This window comes from Sapajus apella, unplaced genomic scaffold (assembly GCF_009761245.1).
Source record: "Sapajus apella isolate SASKATOON/1434 unplaced genomic scaffold, GSC_monkey_1.0 scaffold4, whole genome shotgun sequence".
Lineage (NCBI taxonomy): Eukaryota > Metazoa > Chordata > Mammalia > Primates > Cebidae > Sapajus > Sapajus apella.
Genome location: NW_022436944.1, coordinates 50,441,760 through 50,460,314, shown reverse-complemented (window position 1 = coordinate 50,460,314; position 18,555 = coordinate 50,441,760). Strand labels below are relative to the sequence as shown.

At 42.4% G+C, this 18,555-nt stretch overlaps 1 protein-coding gene across 2 annotated transcripts in view; it reads right to left on the bottom strand.

Moving 5' to 3' along the window:
• TGFBR2 (transforming growth factor beta receptor 2) overlaps positions 1 to 18,555 on the bottom strand; it is an 87,158-nt gene that overhangs the window by 9,356 nt on the left and 59,247 nt on the right. For both annotated transcript variants that reach the window (XM_032268359.1, XM_032268370.1), the window contains 2 exons: positions 11,950 to 12,752; positions 9,826 to 9,967 (listed from right to left, as the gene is read on the bottom strand). In XM_032268359.1, coding sequence (XP_032124250.1) covers positions 9,826 to 9,967; positions 11,950 to 12,752 — 945 coding nt within the window. The remainder of the gene's footprint in view (positions 1 to 9,825; positions 9,968 to 11,949; positions 12,753 to 18,555) is intronic.

Below are 18,555 nucleotides of genomic sequence, written 5' to 3'. Positions count from 1 at the left end.
AACGCCTGCTTCCCATCTTAGACTTATGGGTAATTTCACAAGGAAGGGAGGTCACGGGTAGCCTGAAAGGTGCTGGCAAAGGGACTGGCTCTGTGTGTCCCACTGGGAGAATTTATGGCTCTTCTGGCTCCTCTTAAGTTTAAAATTGACAAGTTTGGGGAGGCGGGATCATCATTTGACCGAAACTGTCATACTCCAATATTTTAATATTAGTTTTTCAGATCAGGAGTAGGGATGGGGACCTGCAGTGTGTGCATGATTTAAGCTGACCTTTCTTTAACTTCTAAAAATGTCCTATTTATGTAATATAGGTTTTCCAAAACAGCTAAACACGTTTGCTTTTTTTTTTTCTAACTATGGATCTTTGCAATTCTTCTTCACCCTTCTCTCTCATGTTGGACATCCTACTCCTACCCCCATTTTTTTCCTGATGCCCTGTGATGTGTATGGAGATGGTTTAATGTTTGGTAGTGTTTACACACGTGCCTCTCAGTTAACAGCTTTGCTATTCAATTGCAATGATCAGGCAACATTGCTTGTTTTTCCTTCTATGGCCATTAAGGCAATGTCATTCCCAGGGCCTCCATTAGGACTTGTAGAATGACCATGTAACACGGAGGCCATTCCCTCCTGGATGGCATTTCTCAATTGCTCCTAAGTTGTAAGTATCCCTCAGAATGCCTCAGACATTTGCTTTGACTCAGCAGCAGAAGAAGAAGGTGGCCAGAGACACCTGGGTGAAACTCTGAACCCTGTGAGAGGAGGTTAGAAGGCAGAAAGCCCTCTGCCAGCCAGATGGATACCAATGGTCCTTCCTAGGATGAGACCTCATGCAACAAAACCCAGGCAGTCCTGGGAAACTGGGAAGAGCTGGCGATTGGCAACAAGTGGATGGCCTGAGACCTCTGACACTCCAACTTTTCCCCTAGGGTTTCAGGTAGCTCGAGACGGGGATGTTTAATCCACTTTGGCAAAATCATTGGGTCCAAACTGTGTATCTCATTTATTTTTCATGATAGTGCTTAAAATATTTTTATTTTGGAAAATGTATGCGATTAAAACTATGAAATTACTAAATAATTATGTATAAAGAAATGCAACTCTCTCCCCAGTTGCTAACCACTGTTTCTTTCACAAAAGTGGCTTAGGTTGAATAGTGAGAATCAAAGTGATTAAATATTTTCCCTTATTACTTATAAATGAGCACTTCTCAATCTATTTTTTTTTTTATACAAGCCAAGGTATTTTGCCATCCATTCATTGGGGATAAAGGCTTTGGTAAAATATAGTAGAAATGAATTACAAAAAAAATGAATCCCACTTGAGTGTTGTCGCAACATCAAACTATTAAAATTACTAAACACATCTTGGTTTCTGTCTTTATACTGCAAATTAGAAACAGAGAGTTTGAGGACCCAGCACCTTCCAAAGACCACACTTGGGGTAGCATCGCTCTAAATGCGTCATAAGGAATGTGAGATGCGTTTTGACACAGGAAAAAGAACACAAGTTATTAAACGTATTTTAAGGGTTTCAGATGAGTCAGACAAAGAATGTTGAAAAAGTCTTCAGAGACGTGATCCAACATCCTCATTTTACAGTTGAGAAAACTGAGGCCCAAAGAGTACACTGGATTCCAGGAAGAACATTTAGAATCATACACTGTATTACTGTTACTCTGAAGAAATTTGCCTTTCCTTTTTAGGAAGCTTTCATGCTTGCTCATTTCTGCCAAGCATTTCAGAGATTTCTCCCCTAACCAGAGCAAGTACAGCTGGGGCAGTCCCCAGTAGGAATATGCCCTTCACAAACATGACAAGTGTGTCCCTTCCTTCCTTGATGGGGCCCTTCTCAGCATATAACCGTGGAAGGTTATTAGTTGTCATTTCTAAACAAGCTATGTAAAAAAAAAAAAAGTGCAAAGAGCAGCCCTCTCCTTAGCTGTTATTATTTACCCACATTAAGCCCAAACACTTGTCCTTTCTGGGTTTAGGGAAGTAGATGTGACTGGTGGTGAGGTAAGGATGAAAATCTCATTTTCATCACAGGCATCAGATCAGGGCATAGCTGGCAACAGAATTAATGCAGTTCCTCTTTGCACATGTGATCAAATGATGCTTGACCTTGGGCCTCTTTTCCTGTGAAGAACTGCAGAGAAAGCAAGTTCTGGAGTGCGTGGGCTGAGTCTGCAGAAAATGTTACACCTGGCTAACCTATAGTAAGAATCACCTTTTTAAAAAAACTGGAATTGCTGCTAAGGAAAAAAGCAAAGGGCTGAGAGAGTAAGACTGAGTTTAGCACTTAAAAAGTGGTAGAGCTAACAATACGCATCGTAGGTATTGTTGTTTCCGCCCTAACTCCTTCAAAAAGTAGGTATGAGGACTTGGAAAAGAGATGTGGAGAGTTTGTGCCTCACTTCCTGTATCCACAAAATGAGACCAGTCACACGTGCCACCCGCCATCATTCAGTGTGACCCTGCAGTGCCAGCTGCACCGCCATCTCCCAGCCCCATTGCACTGGCTCTTCCAGTTAGGCGGGCACAACTCCAGGTGGAACAGGCGAGGAGGGCTGGGGAACGAACCCTCCAGCAAAGACCGATGGGGGCTGGAAAGATAAACACCCAGCTACCTTTGAGTCAGGTGGCATGACACTGAGGCATGTGTTCCGCACGGCATGCCGGGACATTCCAGTTGCCCATGGTGGTAACTCGCTTGATAAGATATCCTTTACTGGCTTCCTTCCCTTTCCTGACTCATTTCCTCATTCTCTGCCTGGCGTTCCCTGCAATCTCTTCCCAAATAAACTACTTGCACTCAAATTCTTCTTCCAGGGTGGGAGGCACTCCACCCAAGACATATGCCTACACAGCAGAATTAGTTCATCAAGCCAAGTCTTTGTCTCACCCTCAGACTGCTTCTGAAGCCAGACAAGCAGAGCTGAACACTCAAGATCTCCTTGAGTGCCTCAAACAGCATCTTTTCTAATAAACCTCTTTATTTCACTGCTTGAAAACGACTTTCTCTTCCTTCCATCTCTCTCCCGCCATCTCTCCCTGCAGTGTTTTCGTGGATGGAAGCCACCCGCAACTGCCTGGCCCTCGCAGCTTCTTATAATTTGTCTCAAAGGGCTCTTGAGAGAAAACTCTGCTTGCCTGTCTCTTCCCAGTTCCGCAGCACTCAGAGGGGAGGTCTCTGGGACAGCAATGGTATCCCTCAGAAAGTCAGCATCTGGTGCACAGCTGTCGCGTTGACTGTAGTTTAACGTCACAGGGCAGCAAAGTTGTTGATGTTTTTCCCTAAAGTGGTACCCCCGAGTTTTCATATCTGCTTTCCAAACCATGATCCCTTGAAATCCAGGAAAAGGAAGTGTTTCAATCCTGGTCTCTTTCAGCCTTCTCTCCAACGCCTCCCTATTTTTTTCTCTTTTTCTTCCCCCCACCCCCTTCCCTTTCTTTTTGGTTCATTTGCACTTTGTTTTTTTCCATCTCACAAGGCTGCAGCAACTTGCCAATACGCTAAGGACCCCTTCTTGGAGTTGTGTTACTCCTCGTTAAATACTTGCTCAGCTGGCTGCTGTGTGTCAGCTTCTATTCAAAGGCCTAAATGACTGGGGATGTGGAAGTCAGTGTGCTTGTAGGCCAGTTTGGCTGGGGATGACGTGAGTATTGTGCCTGCTGTGTTCACCAAAGGGGGCCCTGAATGGACGGCCTTCACCCGCCTCCCACGCAACACACAAACACTTGCATGAACAGCAAACAGACCGAACGCCTGGGACAGAGATTTCTTTGTAAAAGAGAACCAGTCTCCAGTTCTGTCCTTGCTGAACAGCGATTTCATGAAGAAGGATTTTCTCCTTTTTCATAAAACAGTAACACACCAATCACCTTCTTCTGTCTTGTTCTTACTTCAAACAATTCTGAAAGATTTGTTTTCTTTTTTCTTTTGAATTCTTTCAGAGGATTAAAATGTCTGAAATGACACCTTCTTTCGTTATCTATCCCCCAAGTCTATTTTTCTTTCTAAAATCATCCCATCCACCCCACCCACCTCCACCATTATATTACATATCTCTTTGTTCACTACCTGTCTCTAAATACTGGCTCGTCACTAGACTTCCTGTCCTTCAAGGAAAGATACTGCTTTTTAAACTGCCGTATCCGTGGCATTTTAAATAATGCCTGCAACACAATAGGTACACAATAAATACTTTTTGAGTGAGTGAATGAATAAATATATCTTTAGAGAAATCAACATAAAGCAGTTATCTCAAATTTTAAGGCATCAATACTGTGACATGCTATAGAAATTAACAGGCTTGGGGGCTGTTAACAGGGATTCACCCAGAGAAGTGAGGCTGTCACCAAATGTTCCTCAAATGTGTGACTGTCTCCTCAGCTACTGCTGGGAAGGCTTCATATCAACTGCCAGGATGCAGAGAGTAGCTCTGACTACCCTATTCATAATGAGCATAGGAATCACAGCTACTGTGTGTATTTTTTTTTGAGATGGAGTCTCGTTCTGTTGCTCCCGCTCAAGTGCACTGGCACGATCTCAGCTCACCGCAACCTCCATCTCCCAGGTTCAAGCAATTCTCTGCCTCAGCCTCCCGAGTAGCTGGGATTACAGGCAACCACCACCACTCTCGGCTAATTTTTGTTATCTTTAGTAGAGATGAGTTTTCGCCATCTTGGGTGGCTGGTCTTAAACTCTGGACCTCATGATCTGCCCACCTTGGCCTCCCAAAATGCTGGGAGTACATGTGTGAGCCACCGCACGCGGCCATAGCTACTATTTTTTAAACACATTCTCCATGGGTCATAGCTACTATTTTTTAAACACATTCTCCAGAGCAGTATACCAGGAATGGTAAGCCCTGCGAGCTCCAGAGTCAGACAACAAGGCTTTGATTCCTGGCTCAACAACTTTCCCACTTCCTGAGGCCTCAGTTTGCTCTTTGTAAAATGGGATTAATAACAGTCCATACCTCAAAGTGTTTTGGTCGATTAAATGAGTTAATTTCTGGAGCAAGTGTTCAAGAAGTGGTAGTTATTCCTTTATGGCTTTCTTCGTCTGGACCAAATGTACTTTCAGTAAGAAGCCTTTCTCTCTGACCTCTCTCTTCACTTAACTGCAACACATCTCCCAAGCTCCCTGGTGGGATTTTGTGCTAAATGAAGCTGTACCACCTAAGTTTTGAAGAGCTCTATTATCATCTGTTTATTTTCTCACCTGATACAAGTGGGGCTTCTCCAGTGCAGTGCTGTTCTTTCTGCTTTCCCTGTGCTCCCTTGCGCAGAGGAGAGACTGGCTGATAAGAAGTAACTCAGAAGGACGTCCCAGTCTTCCTCTTCCTCCAGGAGCTGACCCAGCTCTCACTCCCTGACCCTAACACTGCCCTCCCTGTAGCCAACCTGGGTGTTCAGTCCCTTGAGCTTGCTGCCTTCCCTTCCTAAGCATTTATCATAACTGAACTGCACTTGCCTGTTCAAAATGGTCTAGTTAAGTGTACCAGTGCCAGTAAACAGCATGACCTGGAGGTGAGACCTACAGTACATTCATGATGATGAACAGATGAACACAGAATGAGGAGGGGGCATGGAGGTGAGCTTGGAGCCTTAATCTCCATGTGAAGAGTCTGGGCTGAAACATAAGGAGTCGCTTAAAGGCAGGAGAGGTGGGATTTCACATTCTTCTGTGGAACCTTCTGTCCCTAATGCTTGGATCCTACTTCATTCAGTTAGATCTTCTGCTACTTAGAACGTTTTTTTTCAAGTAGTGAGTAGTGTAATGCTAACATCTAAGAAACTAAAACAAATAGTCACTTCTGCAACAGCTCATTAACAATTGGTAACAGAAAGGTCAATGTTCCATAGCTTTAAAAAGTCCTCAGTACAACTGGGGACTCTCCCAGTACAGGATGGGGTGCTACATCCATATGACCAGTGGCAGTCATCCTAAGAAATCCAAGCAGCCACATTTACCCTCCTGCAGCGGGTGGATCACTACACTTGTCAAGTAGATTAGCTGTTCCACTGGAGACTTGGATCCCACCATCCTTCTGCACGCAGTCGAGGTGCACCATACCTCTCAAGTGGGCTTCTCTGTAGGTGCTTGGTCGCTGGCTCCATGGGTGAGATCATAAGCCTTCCATGTCACAGAAGCGGCCCCCATCCGTGATCCCATAAGCACACACAGACTCAGAGGCTACAGAGAGGACCCTGGAGATCTGGTTCCCTTTACTGTCCATCTATAATTTGTCATACAAAGGTAAGCATATTGCACGTTTCCTTTTTTGGAATGAGACTGCTGATTAAAAAAAAATGGTAATTACATATGTTGTACTGCAAGCTACAAAAATTCGAGCTTAGTAAAGACCTTTTACAGCCTTCCCTCTTCCTTATACCTTAAACTAAAGTCTAACTTCAAATAGAGGGATTCATTATTTATTTGATTTGTAAGGTAGGAAACATATCTGCATGAGTAAATTTTTTAAAAAGAAAAAAAGAAAGAAAACACCCAAATGACTGTTTCCTGTAGACTACAAGCTTCTTGAGGTCAAGACCTGTCTTTCCATCTGTGTTTCTACAAAAGCTACAGTGGGGACAGCAGAAAGATATAGGCAGTTGGAGGGAATGTATCTGTCTTCAGGCTTCGTGTACTTTCTAAAGGACTTTGTAAATGTGAAAGGAAATCTCTGAAACTAAAACCAGGCTGAAAATCTGTCTTTGAGGTTTTTGAGACATACCAAAAATTAGCAAACAAACAAACAAAAACCACTAGCGCCTTTAAAAGCAGAAATCAAGATGGGAGAAGGAGCTTACTACGTGAGTGCACACAGTTAATCAAGTGAAGAGCTTTGTGTCAGGACGAGCGTGAGGATGGGTGAATAGCCTTGGTGTCTGCAGCCTGAGTGAAGACGGGAGAAACAGGACCGCGGGCTTCAGATCAAAGGAAATGAGAAGTGGGATGGCCTCTTTCCGGTTCCCTAGGGCTGTCTGTTCTTATCCTAAGGTTATGAAAGATTTTTTGAGACTAGCTGAACAAACCAGTTCCTTCCTTGGGAAAATTTGTTTATGCTGTATCTGTTTTTAGACCTCGTAAAAGTTGGTGAACTTCGTTCTTCCTCATTAGCTTAAATTCTTCCACACTCAGCAAATATCAACAGGAAAGGGTTTTTGTCAGTGATAACAATGAAAGCTGGGAGCTCACCTAGGGCCTTAATCAGCTGGCTGCACTGGCAGAGGGAAAGACAGAGACACAATCTCTCGCTCATGTTTATAGAAGAACAGGGTTGAAAGGATAGGAAACGATACTGAAATCTAGGTAAATTTATTCTGACAGTGACAACAGCATTGTCTCTGACACAGCTCATACCCGTCTAAAGATTCATTTTGGAACTGTCAAAGCTTTCAAGCAGAAAATTATTCTCAGTGGTTGAAACTTGGTTAAACAAATTTCACTGTGCAAGGAAAAACAAAGTTAACTTTTGGAAGTGTGCTGGGGAAGAAATCTCGGTCAGGAAACTAGAAAATATGTCAGCTAGACAGGAAGTGCCTTCCTCATGCCAGGGTCTTAGGAAAACACATGAGGTTCAGCAGGGTGCAGGATGGGAGGGGGTGACCTGGACCCACGCTGGAGAATTGGCTATGCATATTCTGAACAGGATGAAGAATCAAGAGCCAGCAGTGGTACCAACCTGCTTTGGGCAAAATGTTGGGTAGTTTAGACCAGTCACCCAAGCTGTGGCAACTTAAGCAACAAAATAAATAATGGCAATACTGGATACCCATATAATAAAACAAGTATCCAAAATCCCCTGCTGATATAAATACATAATTAGTATTTATATGTAAAGAACAGGGATGGTGACTGAAGAGACAGACCTTTCTTAAACTAGAATGCATATTAATAAATAAGGAAGGAACAAGAAAAATAGAAAATCTTCTTTTTAAGCAAACATTATAGTATTAATTGTTATAGGCAAGAATTAGTCATACATCATCAAATTAGTGGGTAAATTATGAAGAGGAAAGTTCTAGTACCTTTACTAAACAGGTATTTAGTATCTTTAGAAATGGGTCAAAGGCATGTATTACTTACAAATGGACAAGCAGTATTTTTTACAGAGGAGAAACCCAGTGGTCCCACTTTAACCAAGGGACCACATTTAACATTAAGAATCAGACACACAGACGTCTTGTTCCCCCTGACATGACGCACTGAAGACAGGCACGCTATCATTTCTGGTATTTTAGCCCAAAATACGTAATCTCAATCTAATCATGAGAAAACATCAGTGAACCCAAAGTAAGAGACGGTCTAAATAATTGTTCTAAATTTTTCATGTGTCAAGGTCATAAAAGGTAAAAATAGACTGGGGAACTGTCACCAGGTCAAGGAGACTTAAGGAGGCTTGCACATTAGATCCATGCGGGATCCCAGACTGGATCCCGTTTCAGAAAAAAACATTACTGGGAACTTGGAAGTACAAATAGGCATAAGGATTAATTAAGAACACTGAACCCAGGTTCATTTGCTGTTTTTGATAGTCATACTATGGTTTAGGTTAGATATTAACATCAGACAAAGCTAAGTTAAGAGTATATGGAAACTCCACTCTTTTTGCAACTATTCGGTAAGTGTAAAATTATCACAAAACAAAAAGTTAAAAATGAAATGGAGTGAGCTTGGCCTCATACGTGGCAGCCAACCAGGACCAACTTGAGTGCACAGATTACTCAGGTGAGACCTAAGACCCTGTCTCACCTGATAAATAAAGAAGGACATGAATAGAAACATACAGTGGACAGGATACACGAAAGGCAGTTCTAGTGAAATGAGAGCCTACGCTGGGCTGCTTTCATCGGACAAGCATGTCAGAATTCTATTGCGTTATGTGTCATTCATCTGCCCTCCAAGGTACTGAGGAGAGAGTCAGGAAACAGTATAGCAATGAAAACCTCAACTGTTCTTGCAATCAGGGGACAATACTCCCTAAAACAATAGCCTCACCCTGGCGCCCCAGATGTCTGTTGCTCATGCTATCTACAGCCTCATGGTCAATAGTAGTAATAGCCTCTAACAATGAAAAGGACTCAGCATACAACCTGCAGAGAAGACATAGCAGAGGGCATCTGGGAGGCTATGGCAGTGTGTTCAGGGAGAAATGATCCTAAAAGGAAAGGTAAGTAGGTGGCTGAACTGGGGAGAAAAAGGGCAAGCCAGCTGGACACCTTGGGCTTTGCAGGAGAAAACTAGATCTCCCAATTAGTCCTGCAGCCTTAACGAGTGACAGGATGGCCTTCCTCAATAAACTCTTCACTAGAATTTTCAAAACCTAAACAAATCTCTCAAACAATGATTTTTTTTTCCCAACCAAAGAATGTCATGTCCATAAAAGTAAATTTTTAATCAAATCCTTTTCCCAGACAGAATTCTGAAAAACCTTAAAACACAAAGAAAAAGAAATCAGATGCTTATCTGAATATTATCCATATGATCATTAGAGGTAATTCTTATACACTGTATTAGCATTCATCTCTTGCCAGATATTTTAATAATTGTGGAGAGATGTGTCAAGAGAAGAGTAATTATACAAAGCTTTATGAAAGGAGATACAAAGCTTTATGCTCCAAATGTAGCTTTCAGCTTAAAAACCCAGGCTGTTTAGCCTAACCCCAAATAGTTCTGGAACAGCTGTGTAATACCAGATCTCAACTAGCTCTAATAACTGTTTTGTAACCCCTGGAATGATGCTTGAAGCAACACAAGATCTTATTTTGAAGACAAGTTTACCATGACACAGTGATGCTGGTCCATACATACCTCCCACTGCATTGCAGCGAGATGTCATTTCCCAGAGCACCAGAGCCATGGAGTAGACATCAGTCTGCTTGAAAGACTCAACGTTCTCCAAATTCATCCTGGATTCCAGCACTTCTGGAGCCATGTATCTTGCAGTTCCCACCTACAGCAAAAACAGACAGTAAGGCCCATCATTTAATTCCAGCTGCATTTTAATTTTCACAATATAGCTGATTTTGGTCCGTGACATGTGCAGAGGATCTTTAAAAAAAAAATCACAGTGCTCTTTTAAATAGTGAGAAATGCACAGAAAGGTACAGAGAGATGACTATTTTTAAAAATAGATGTTCTCTCCCTGAAAACCCGCTTAAGACTATAAACAAAGCATGCCAAGATAAGGAAGTGCCAAACCCCAGACTGCCTTATCTAACCCCATGACTTATGTCATCACATTTTTCAATAACATCCTTACAGATAACCTGGGAGACAATATTTGTGATATTTTAAATGTTTACTTTTGCTTTTCAAAATTAAATATTTTTTTAATTCCTGAAGCCCCAAGACTTACGGTAAAAATAATAATTGCTATCAGTTTTGATCACTTTAGGACTGAGCCTTAATCTTTGTTTATCCCATGGCGCATTCCATTGTGCAAAGGATATAATATAATTGCATAACATCTCTACTAAATTACATTGTACAAAAGTATTTCCACAGTAAAAGACCAAATCTGGATCACTTTATCATTTTGATGTGTGGGTCGTGTACTTTTATTCTGACATTTAGGTCTGTGGTAATCTCTCTGACTGATAATATGCAAACATGAGATCCATATGAAAAAGGAAAAATACATGTTCCAGGGAATGGGTCACTTAAATACTTAGTATTGTAGTATGTATCGACTGACGCAATAACAGTCAAGTCCTCCCTTCCCAAGGATCTAGGGAAGCCACGTAAGTTGATATCATGCCAAGGAATGCTTCTTACTGGCATGTATTAGAAAAAGTTTTTCTTCCCAAGAGGTCAGTGCATGGCTCATTATCCTGGCACATTAGTCTGTCCGTGTTTTGACATGTTTACCTCAACACTGTGTGCGCTGCCATGGACACAGGGCTGACTGAGCAGTAACTGAACGCTTCAAAGAGGGTCCTGCCATCTGGCTCAAGAAGACAGTGCCGGCCGGGTGCGGTGGCTCAAACCTGTAATCCCAGCACTTTGGGAGGCCGAGGCAGGCGGATAACGAGGTCAAGAGATCAAGACCATCCTGGCCAACATGGTGAAACCCCATCTCTACTAAAATACAAAAATTAGCTGGGTGTGGTGGTACACCTGTAGTCCCAGCTATTCAGGAGGCTGAGGCAGGAGAATTGCTTGAACCCGGGAGGCGGAGGTTGTAGTGAGCTGAGATTGTACCACCGCACTCCAGCCTGGCGCCTGGATACAGAGTGAGACTCTGTCTCAAAAAAAAAAAAAAAAAAGAAGACAGTGCCACTCTCCACGGACCCCACTGTGTGAGGAACACTGGGCCCGTCACTTATAAGGGATGTTGTGGTGATTTCTCATCACCTTCTGATAGTTTCTGAGCCAAAAACGTTTCCATTTTAATCTGTGAGAGTACTTCACGAGTGCAAGTGCTCCCTCAGTCAACAAGTACTTATTTTACTTTCACTGTTCAAGGCATTGTGCTAGATATCTTGGGTGACCACGTGGCTGTAGATTTCGACTTCAGGGAGACTACCTTCCATGATGCTATGAATATAGAGAAACCAACACAGCCACAGCTAGTACAGCGTAGAAAGGACTGAGTATAACCATAACAGAGGCAGAAAACAGAGGTAAAGTACTAACAGTGCTTGAAGCAAAGAGAAAACATTTGCTGGAAGAGAAATAGGATGGATCCAGGAGGGAAAATGTGCTGAATTGGAGGGGATTTGAAGAGGGGAGGAGAAATGCTGTCCATTAGCAAAAATGCTCAGGCAGGAGAGAGCAGAGCAGGCGCAAGGCAGACTCCACACTTTGGCTAGATTCCCTAGACCAGTGTCCAGAGTACGGGGCTGTTTGAGACGAGAGCCCGGAGATAGGGATCAAGAGGTAGGGTGAAGCCAGGCGCAAGGTAAAGGGGATTCAGCACTAGCTCTAACTTACCTGCCCGCTGTTAGCCAGGTCATCCACAGACAGAGCAGGGTCCAGTCGCAGGGAAAGCCCAAAGTCACACAGGCAGCAGGTCAGGTCGTTCTTCACGAGGATATTGGAGCTCTTGAGGTCTCTGTGCACGATGGGCACCTTGGGCCTCCCGCACAGGGTGTGATCACTGTGGAGGTGAGCAATGCCCCGGGCGAGGGAGCTCCCCAGCTTGCTCAGGTCCTCCCAGCTGATGATATGTCGCGTCAGGTACTCCTGTAGGTTGCCCTTGGCGTGGAAGGCGGTGATCAGCCAGTACTGTTTCCCCAACTCCGTCTTCCGCTCCTCGGCCGTCAGGAACTGGAGTATGTTTTCATGCTTCAGGTTGACGTCTGAGAAGATGTCCTTCTCCGTCTTCCAAGAGGCATATTCCTCATAGGGAAAGATCTTGACTGCCACTGTCTCAAACTGCTCTGAAGTGTTCTGCTTCAGCTTGGCCTTATAGACCTCAGCAAAGCGACCTTTCCCCACCAGAGTGTCCAGCTCGATGGGCAGCAGCTCCGTGTTGTGGTTGATGTTGTTGGCGCACGTGGAGCTGATGTCGGAGCGGTCATCTTCCAGGATGATGGCACAGTGCTCGCTGCTGAACTCCATGAGCTTCCGTGGCTTGGCGGTTTCCCAGGATGAACTCAGCTTCTGCTGCCGGTTCACGCGGTAGCAGTAGAAGATGATGATGACAGATATGGCGATTGCCAGTGGTGGCAGGAGGCTGACGCCTGTCACTTGAAATATGACTAGCAGCAAGTCAGGATTGCTGGTGTTATAGTCTGATGTGGAAACAAAACAAGGAGAGAAGGAGTTGGATGTAGTAGGTGAGTACTATCGGGAAGTGGGTTCACGCCCGCGCATCTACAGATTTTAACATCTGCATAGTTTTGTAGATACTATATTGTTAATTTTTATCTCAGAGTTGTCAGTGCACACTCATTCTGTCTTCTCTGCCTCTGGCCATCTATTTGACATCTCCCACTCTTCCTTCAAACTTCAGCTTATATGTCACTCCTCAAGGGAGGCCTAGAAAAACTAGGAAAATTGTCTTATTTTACACATTTTCATAGCACCCTATAGTTTTCCTAGGTAACCATTCAGTACAACTTAAACTCAAGTGAACTCTGACTCCACCTCTTGATTTCACATCTGTCTTTCCTTACTCTCACCATCCCCCATGGATGGGGAACTCCATGCTGGCAGGGACCATGTCTTCTTCGCTACCGTAAATGGCACTTAGCACACAGCAGGTCCTCAACGGTGCCGAATAAAAAGACAAAGCATTCACTGAGTGTTATCTAAAACTAAAGGCATTGGGAATATGGAAAAAAAAGACGTAGTTTCTGAATAAAAAGACAAAGCATTCACTGAGTGTTACCTAAACTCAGGGCATGGGAATCTGGAAAAAAATGACACAGCTTCTGCCTTCGAAAAACTTACAGGTATGATATCTGGTAAAAACACAGGGAGTGCCACAGTTTCCACAATGGTCTTTGCTTTTTTTTTACGCTCCAACTTGTTCTGCTCTGATCAGCATTCAGGCGACCCTGAAACAACAGCTCTGGGCCTATGGGTGAAAAGGGGAGGAGTCTGTGGAAAGGCTCTCTTTGGACAGTGATGTTACATCTACTCAACATTCCTCTTTTCAGTGTGCATGCAAATTGCAGTTTCATAGAATAGTAACAATGAAAACATTGTCACAAAGGTAAGATGAATTAAAAATGGAAATGCTGCAGTTTTATGACTTGGAATACTGATGCAGGCAGGCCCCTGTGGGCTGATGAGGAGAGTCCTTAGCACCAGGTATCTAACTATATAGCTTGTACATCAAACTTTGGTTCATGTGCTGGCCTTGTTGGTACTGGTGAAATAGTTTTCCCTCTTTGGAAGAAGGACATGAATAGAAACATACAGTGAGCAGGAGACAGCAAAAGGCGGCTCTAGCTCAATGAGAGCTTGTGCTGGGCTGCTTTCATTGGGCAAACATGCCAGAAGTCTATTGCTTTATGTGTCATCCACCTGCCCTCCAAAGTACCCATTAATGAGGAGGCCTCATGCTCAGATGCTAGAATCATTCATCAAATATATCACTACTGAGTGTCTATGATGAGCACGGCACTGCCCTCAAAAAGTACTCAGTAGAGGACTTAGGGCATATATACAAATGAGCAGTATATGGCATCGGGGATAGGGCTAAATGTACGGTGCAATCTGTGTACTAGAGGGATGTGGAAAAGCTTAGAGAAACGTGGAAGGCACAGCAGCAAAAACTGCGTTTAAGTCGGTCTCTGAAGAATGGGAGAAGTCAGCGATGACTGGAAATAGTGCTATGTTAAGGAGAAAGAATATATGATCTATCTAAGGAAGAGCAATTCTCCCATACTGACCACTCTGCACCTGGGGAGTAGAAAGGAAAAAAAATGGGTGGGTGGTATGGAACTGAATTCCTTGTCAAAGAATGATTTTTCGATTATTCAATTGTCAGCTTTTACCTACTGTAGGTGTTTGAATGGAAAAAAGCAAACAAAAAAAAGGTGATAAGAATATGGTCCAGGTGGAATGAGGCTTACCATGTTCTCTCAAAGGGAATCCATTGCCTAAATGGTATTGATAAAGGAGTTAAGACAAAATTACTTGGGCAGATAATAAGGGCATGAGAGTCCTCAGTAAGGCTTTCCTTTGTAATAAAAAGCAGCCCCAAATCATTTTCTAACAAACAGCAGCCTGAAAAGTCGAGCTGCAGACATAGACAGGCAAGCTGGGAGCTTGTACTGGTGAATGCCGGCAGGAACTAAGGACTAGACATGTTCAAGATGGCGACTCCATCTTCCCTTCTCTTTGTCAGCCATGTGTACGGTAAAGAGGCACCGATCAAGTGGAAGGCCAATTTGCATAATAAAATTAGGGTGGGGTGACCAGCCTTCCCCACATATTATGTAAACATCATACCTGATCGAACCAATCTGTGAGCCCTATGCAAATCAGACACTGGCTCCTCAAACTGGACCATAAAATCCAGCGCATTCACCACCAGCCTGTCCTTTCCACTTGCTAGACACTCCTTTCTCTATAGAGTTGTTTCTCTTTCTCTTCTCTTCTGCCTGTTAAACCTATGCTCCTAAATTCCTCATGTGTGTTCATGTCCTAAATTTTCCTGGCTCATAATGATGAAGCCCAGGTTATATACCCCAGACAACATAGCTCTTTCAGCATCTGATACTTTGATTTAACAAAACACTGTGAGAAATGATGCTAGTACATATCAATTTTTAAGGTTTAAGTCTAATATGATCACTTGTTCTTAAGTAGAAATGCCAACTTCCACTGAGTATATATTCTAGATGAAAATCTTGGGTCTAATAACTAGAATAGTAACCCCAAGATATCAGAATTCCAGCAAGGGAATTCCAAGAGAAAAAAAAAAAAATCATTTGTTTGGAAAGCCACATGAATGCATTTTAAAAATACAGGAAAGTGAGAAAATTCGGTGACTGACCCTTAAAAACATAAATTCTTACTCTGGGAGGCTGGGATTGGGACTGAGAACAGACAAGAGTAGGAAAGAAACGGGGTAGGATAAAGCAATTGCAGAACGATTTGAATGCAAAAGAAAAAAAGACGCTCCTGTGGAGATGTACGGACTGTCCCTGTTGTCCAGCAAAGTATAAACCTGGAGAATAAAATCAAGGGGGCAGATGAACTAATGTTCAAACAGCCAATCGAGCAGTCGGCATTTCCACTTAGGCTTACCACTTCCACAATGCTCCCTCCCTGAAACTCTGCCTCTATTATCTGAGGTATCCAATGAATGTGTTAGCTTGAAGTACCCACTTGTCTCCATTCTCTGTGTCTGTAACTGCATGGAATGTCTTATAATCATAAATCCAATTAATTATCTGATTGCTTCTCTCCGGACAAAGCAGGGTAGTGGCCATCTATTCTGATCACCAAGATATACCCAGCACCTGTGGCGGAATGGGGCAATTTATGGTGTTCAACAAACGTTTGTTTTAGACACTTAATGATTACTTATGTGAAATAATATTTCTTCAATTTTTTATATTTTGTAGCAGAGTTTGGCAAATTATGGCTCAAGAGCCCATGGCCTGCTTTTGCACAGTCCTATAACCTAAGAACGATTTTTCCCCCATTTTTAAAGAGTTGTTTAAAAAATAATAAAACTAAGAGGTTCATGCAACAGAGACCTTATCTGGCCCAGAAAGTCTAAAATATTTAGACCCTGTCCTAGAGGTGTTATTATGATAACCTCATTGGCAGAATCTGGAGAGACTTCACTTTGGCCAAATGTGAATATGTAGTCAATTTTTTTTTCACATATATAAAAATGAAATTTGAAAAAATTTAAATATTAAGTTCATAATTACTTAGATGTGTCCTTAATTCACTAAAACATCCAAATGAAATGTTGATTCATCATGGACAATTTTATTTTATACTTCCTAACTATAAGAACAGTCTTGTTTGCTAATTTCAATTCCTTTTTAGCCTAAAGGAAACACAAGAACAGAAATCCCCTTATGTGCAGCACCGACTGAAGAAGATTCTAGAAAACCCCAGTTCAATGTCAGAAACTAAAGTTTTACTTTCTCCTAAAATTTCCTGTGATTTCTTTAGAAAACTTGCACTTAATAAATTTGGGGGGGGCGGAATTCTTGAATAACATTTATCAATCTTATCAATCTTGAAACTTCAAAGAGGTGGTGAAAAACTCTAACAATAGCAACCAAGGCTGGAAGGAAGCTTTGGGATGTGGCTTTATCTAAACAGGAGCCACCCACATCTTCTGGCGGTATTAACCCTTGGGCTGCTACTAGAAAAACCAACAGCCGTAGGTGTACAAGCCAGCATCTCTTTTACTGGGAGACCAACAGGAAATGTTTCTTTTCATCAGCCGCCAATTACAGGGAAATTCATGAACTGAACACTTACTAAGTTCCTGGCTGTGTGCTAAGGATTTTATAGAATATTTAAATTTAATTGACAGGAAAACCCTATGAGGTAGAAACTGCTATTATTATAAACCCCATTGTACAGATAGGGAAGCTAAGTAATTTTCCAAGATGATAAATTTAGGCAACAGCAAAGCTGGTATTTAAAATGAGCACTGCCTGATTGGAGAGACTTCCGATCTCCAGCCCATGCCTGACTTCTAAACTTCATATTGGTGAGAACCAACTAAGAATGACAATGACTTTAGGCTAGGTGTGATGGCTCACGCCTGTAATCCTAACACTTTGGCAGGAGGACACTTGAGCCCAGGAGTTTGAGACCGGCCTGGGCAACATAGTGAGACTGTCTCTAGACAGACTAAAAATAAAAATAAAAAAAATTAGGCAGACACTGTGGTGCCTCCCGTAGTCCTGCCTACGAGGGAGGCTGAGGCAGGATTGCAGGATTACTTAAGGTAGGAGTTCAAGGCTGCAGCATATTATGACCCTGCCATTGCATTACAGCCTGGGTAACAAACAGAGCAAGTCCCAGTTAAAAAAAAAAAGAATGACTTTACATAACCACCAAATTGGATAAAGTGTTTGTCTTTAGTGCAGCCTGGACCAAGTGATTTTATAGCCATCCACCAAGTGACATTGGCAATTCTTGTATAATGTGTCTAAAGGAATAAATTTTGGGTTTAGAGATTATTTTCCTTTGTTCTGAACTAAGAACCACACTTTAGTAGTGTCTCTATAAATATGCATCTTTTTCCTGCCAGAAAATAAAGGTTTATGTGAAGGAGAACCTTAAAACCTTGATCTTTTCTCAGAACCTATTCTCAGGGCCTAGACCTTAGCAGGGCTCAAAACATAATTGTTGCACTATTGGGACCCTCCATACTAGATATAGCTCTGAAGGGCATTTAAAACAAGGGTGGAATTTCTTCAAGGCCCATAAAAAATGAGGTTATAATCGTAAACATTTTTAGCCTGGCCTCGATAGAGTTCAGTGGGTCTGTGAATTTGAATGGGCAAAAATTGTATCTTTTTTATTTTCTCTAACCTTTAATTGAAAATTAATATTTCCTAGTATTAGCTGGACCTATGATTTTGTTGCTGCAGATGTCTCAGCATGCGACTGACACTCATCACTTAGACATTTCACTTGTTTAGATCTGCTATTGTTATTTAAAGCATTACTATAGATTACTGTAATACAAATTCATTTTTAAGACATGTGATCACTGTATTTCAATGTAATTGGTTTTCTCTGAAATACTCTATGCTCTATTTTATGCATTTAAAACACATCACTGTGAGAAGAAGTCCACAGGCTTCCTTACTTAAAGAAGTCCATGGCACATACACACAAAAAGGGAAGTTCCAAAGGCAGAGTGAAGGCATTTGGGCTATAATCTCTTCTCCAGAACTTCCTAGAGCAGAGACTGTGAGATTGATGGGTTTCTCTGGAAGCTGGTAACTAGAGGTAGTGGTAGATCTGCCCGGCTTGATTTGTTGTCCAGTGCATGGACAACTCTGGATGCTGTCAGAGCTTCTGTGGAATGGGAAGGGAGCTCTGCAGTGGAGAATGAGGAGAAGCCCTCCTTCAAAATCTTCTAACAGTAAGAAA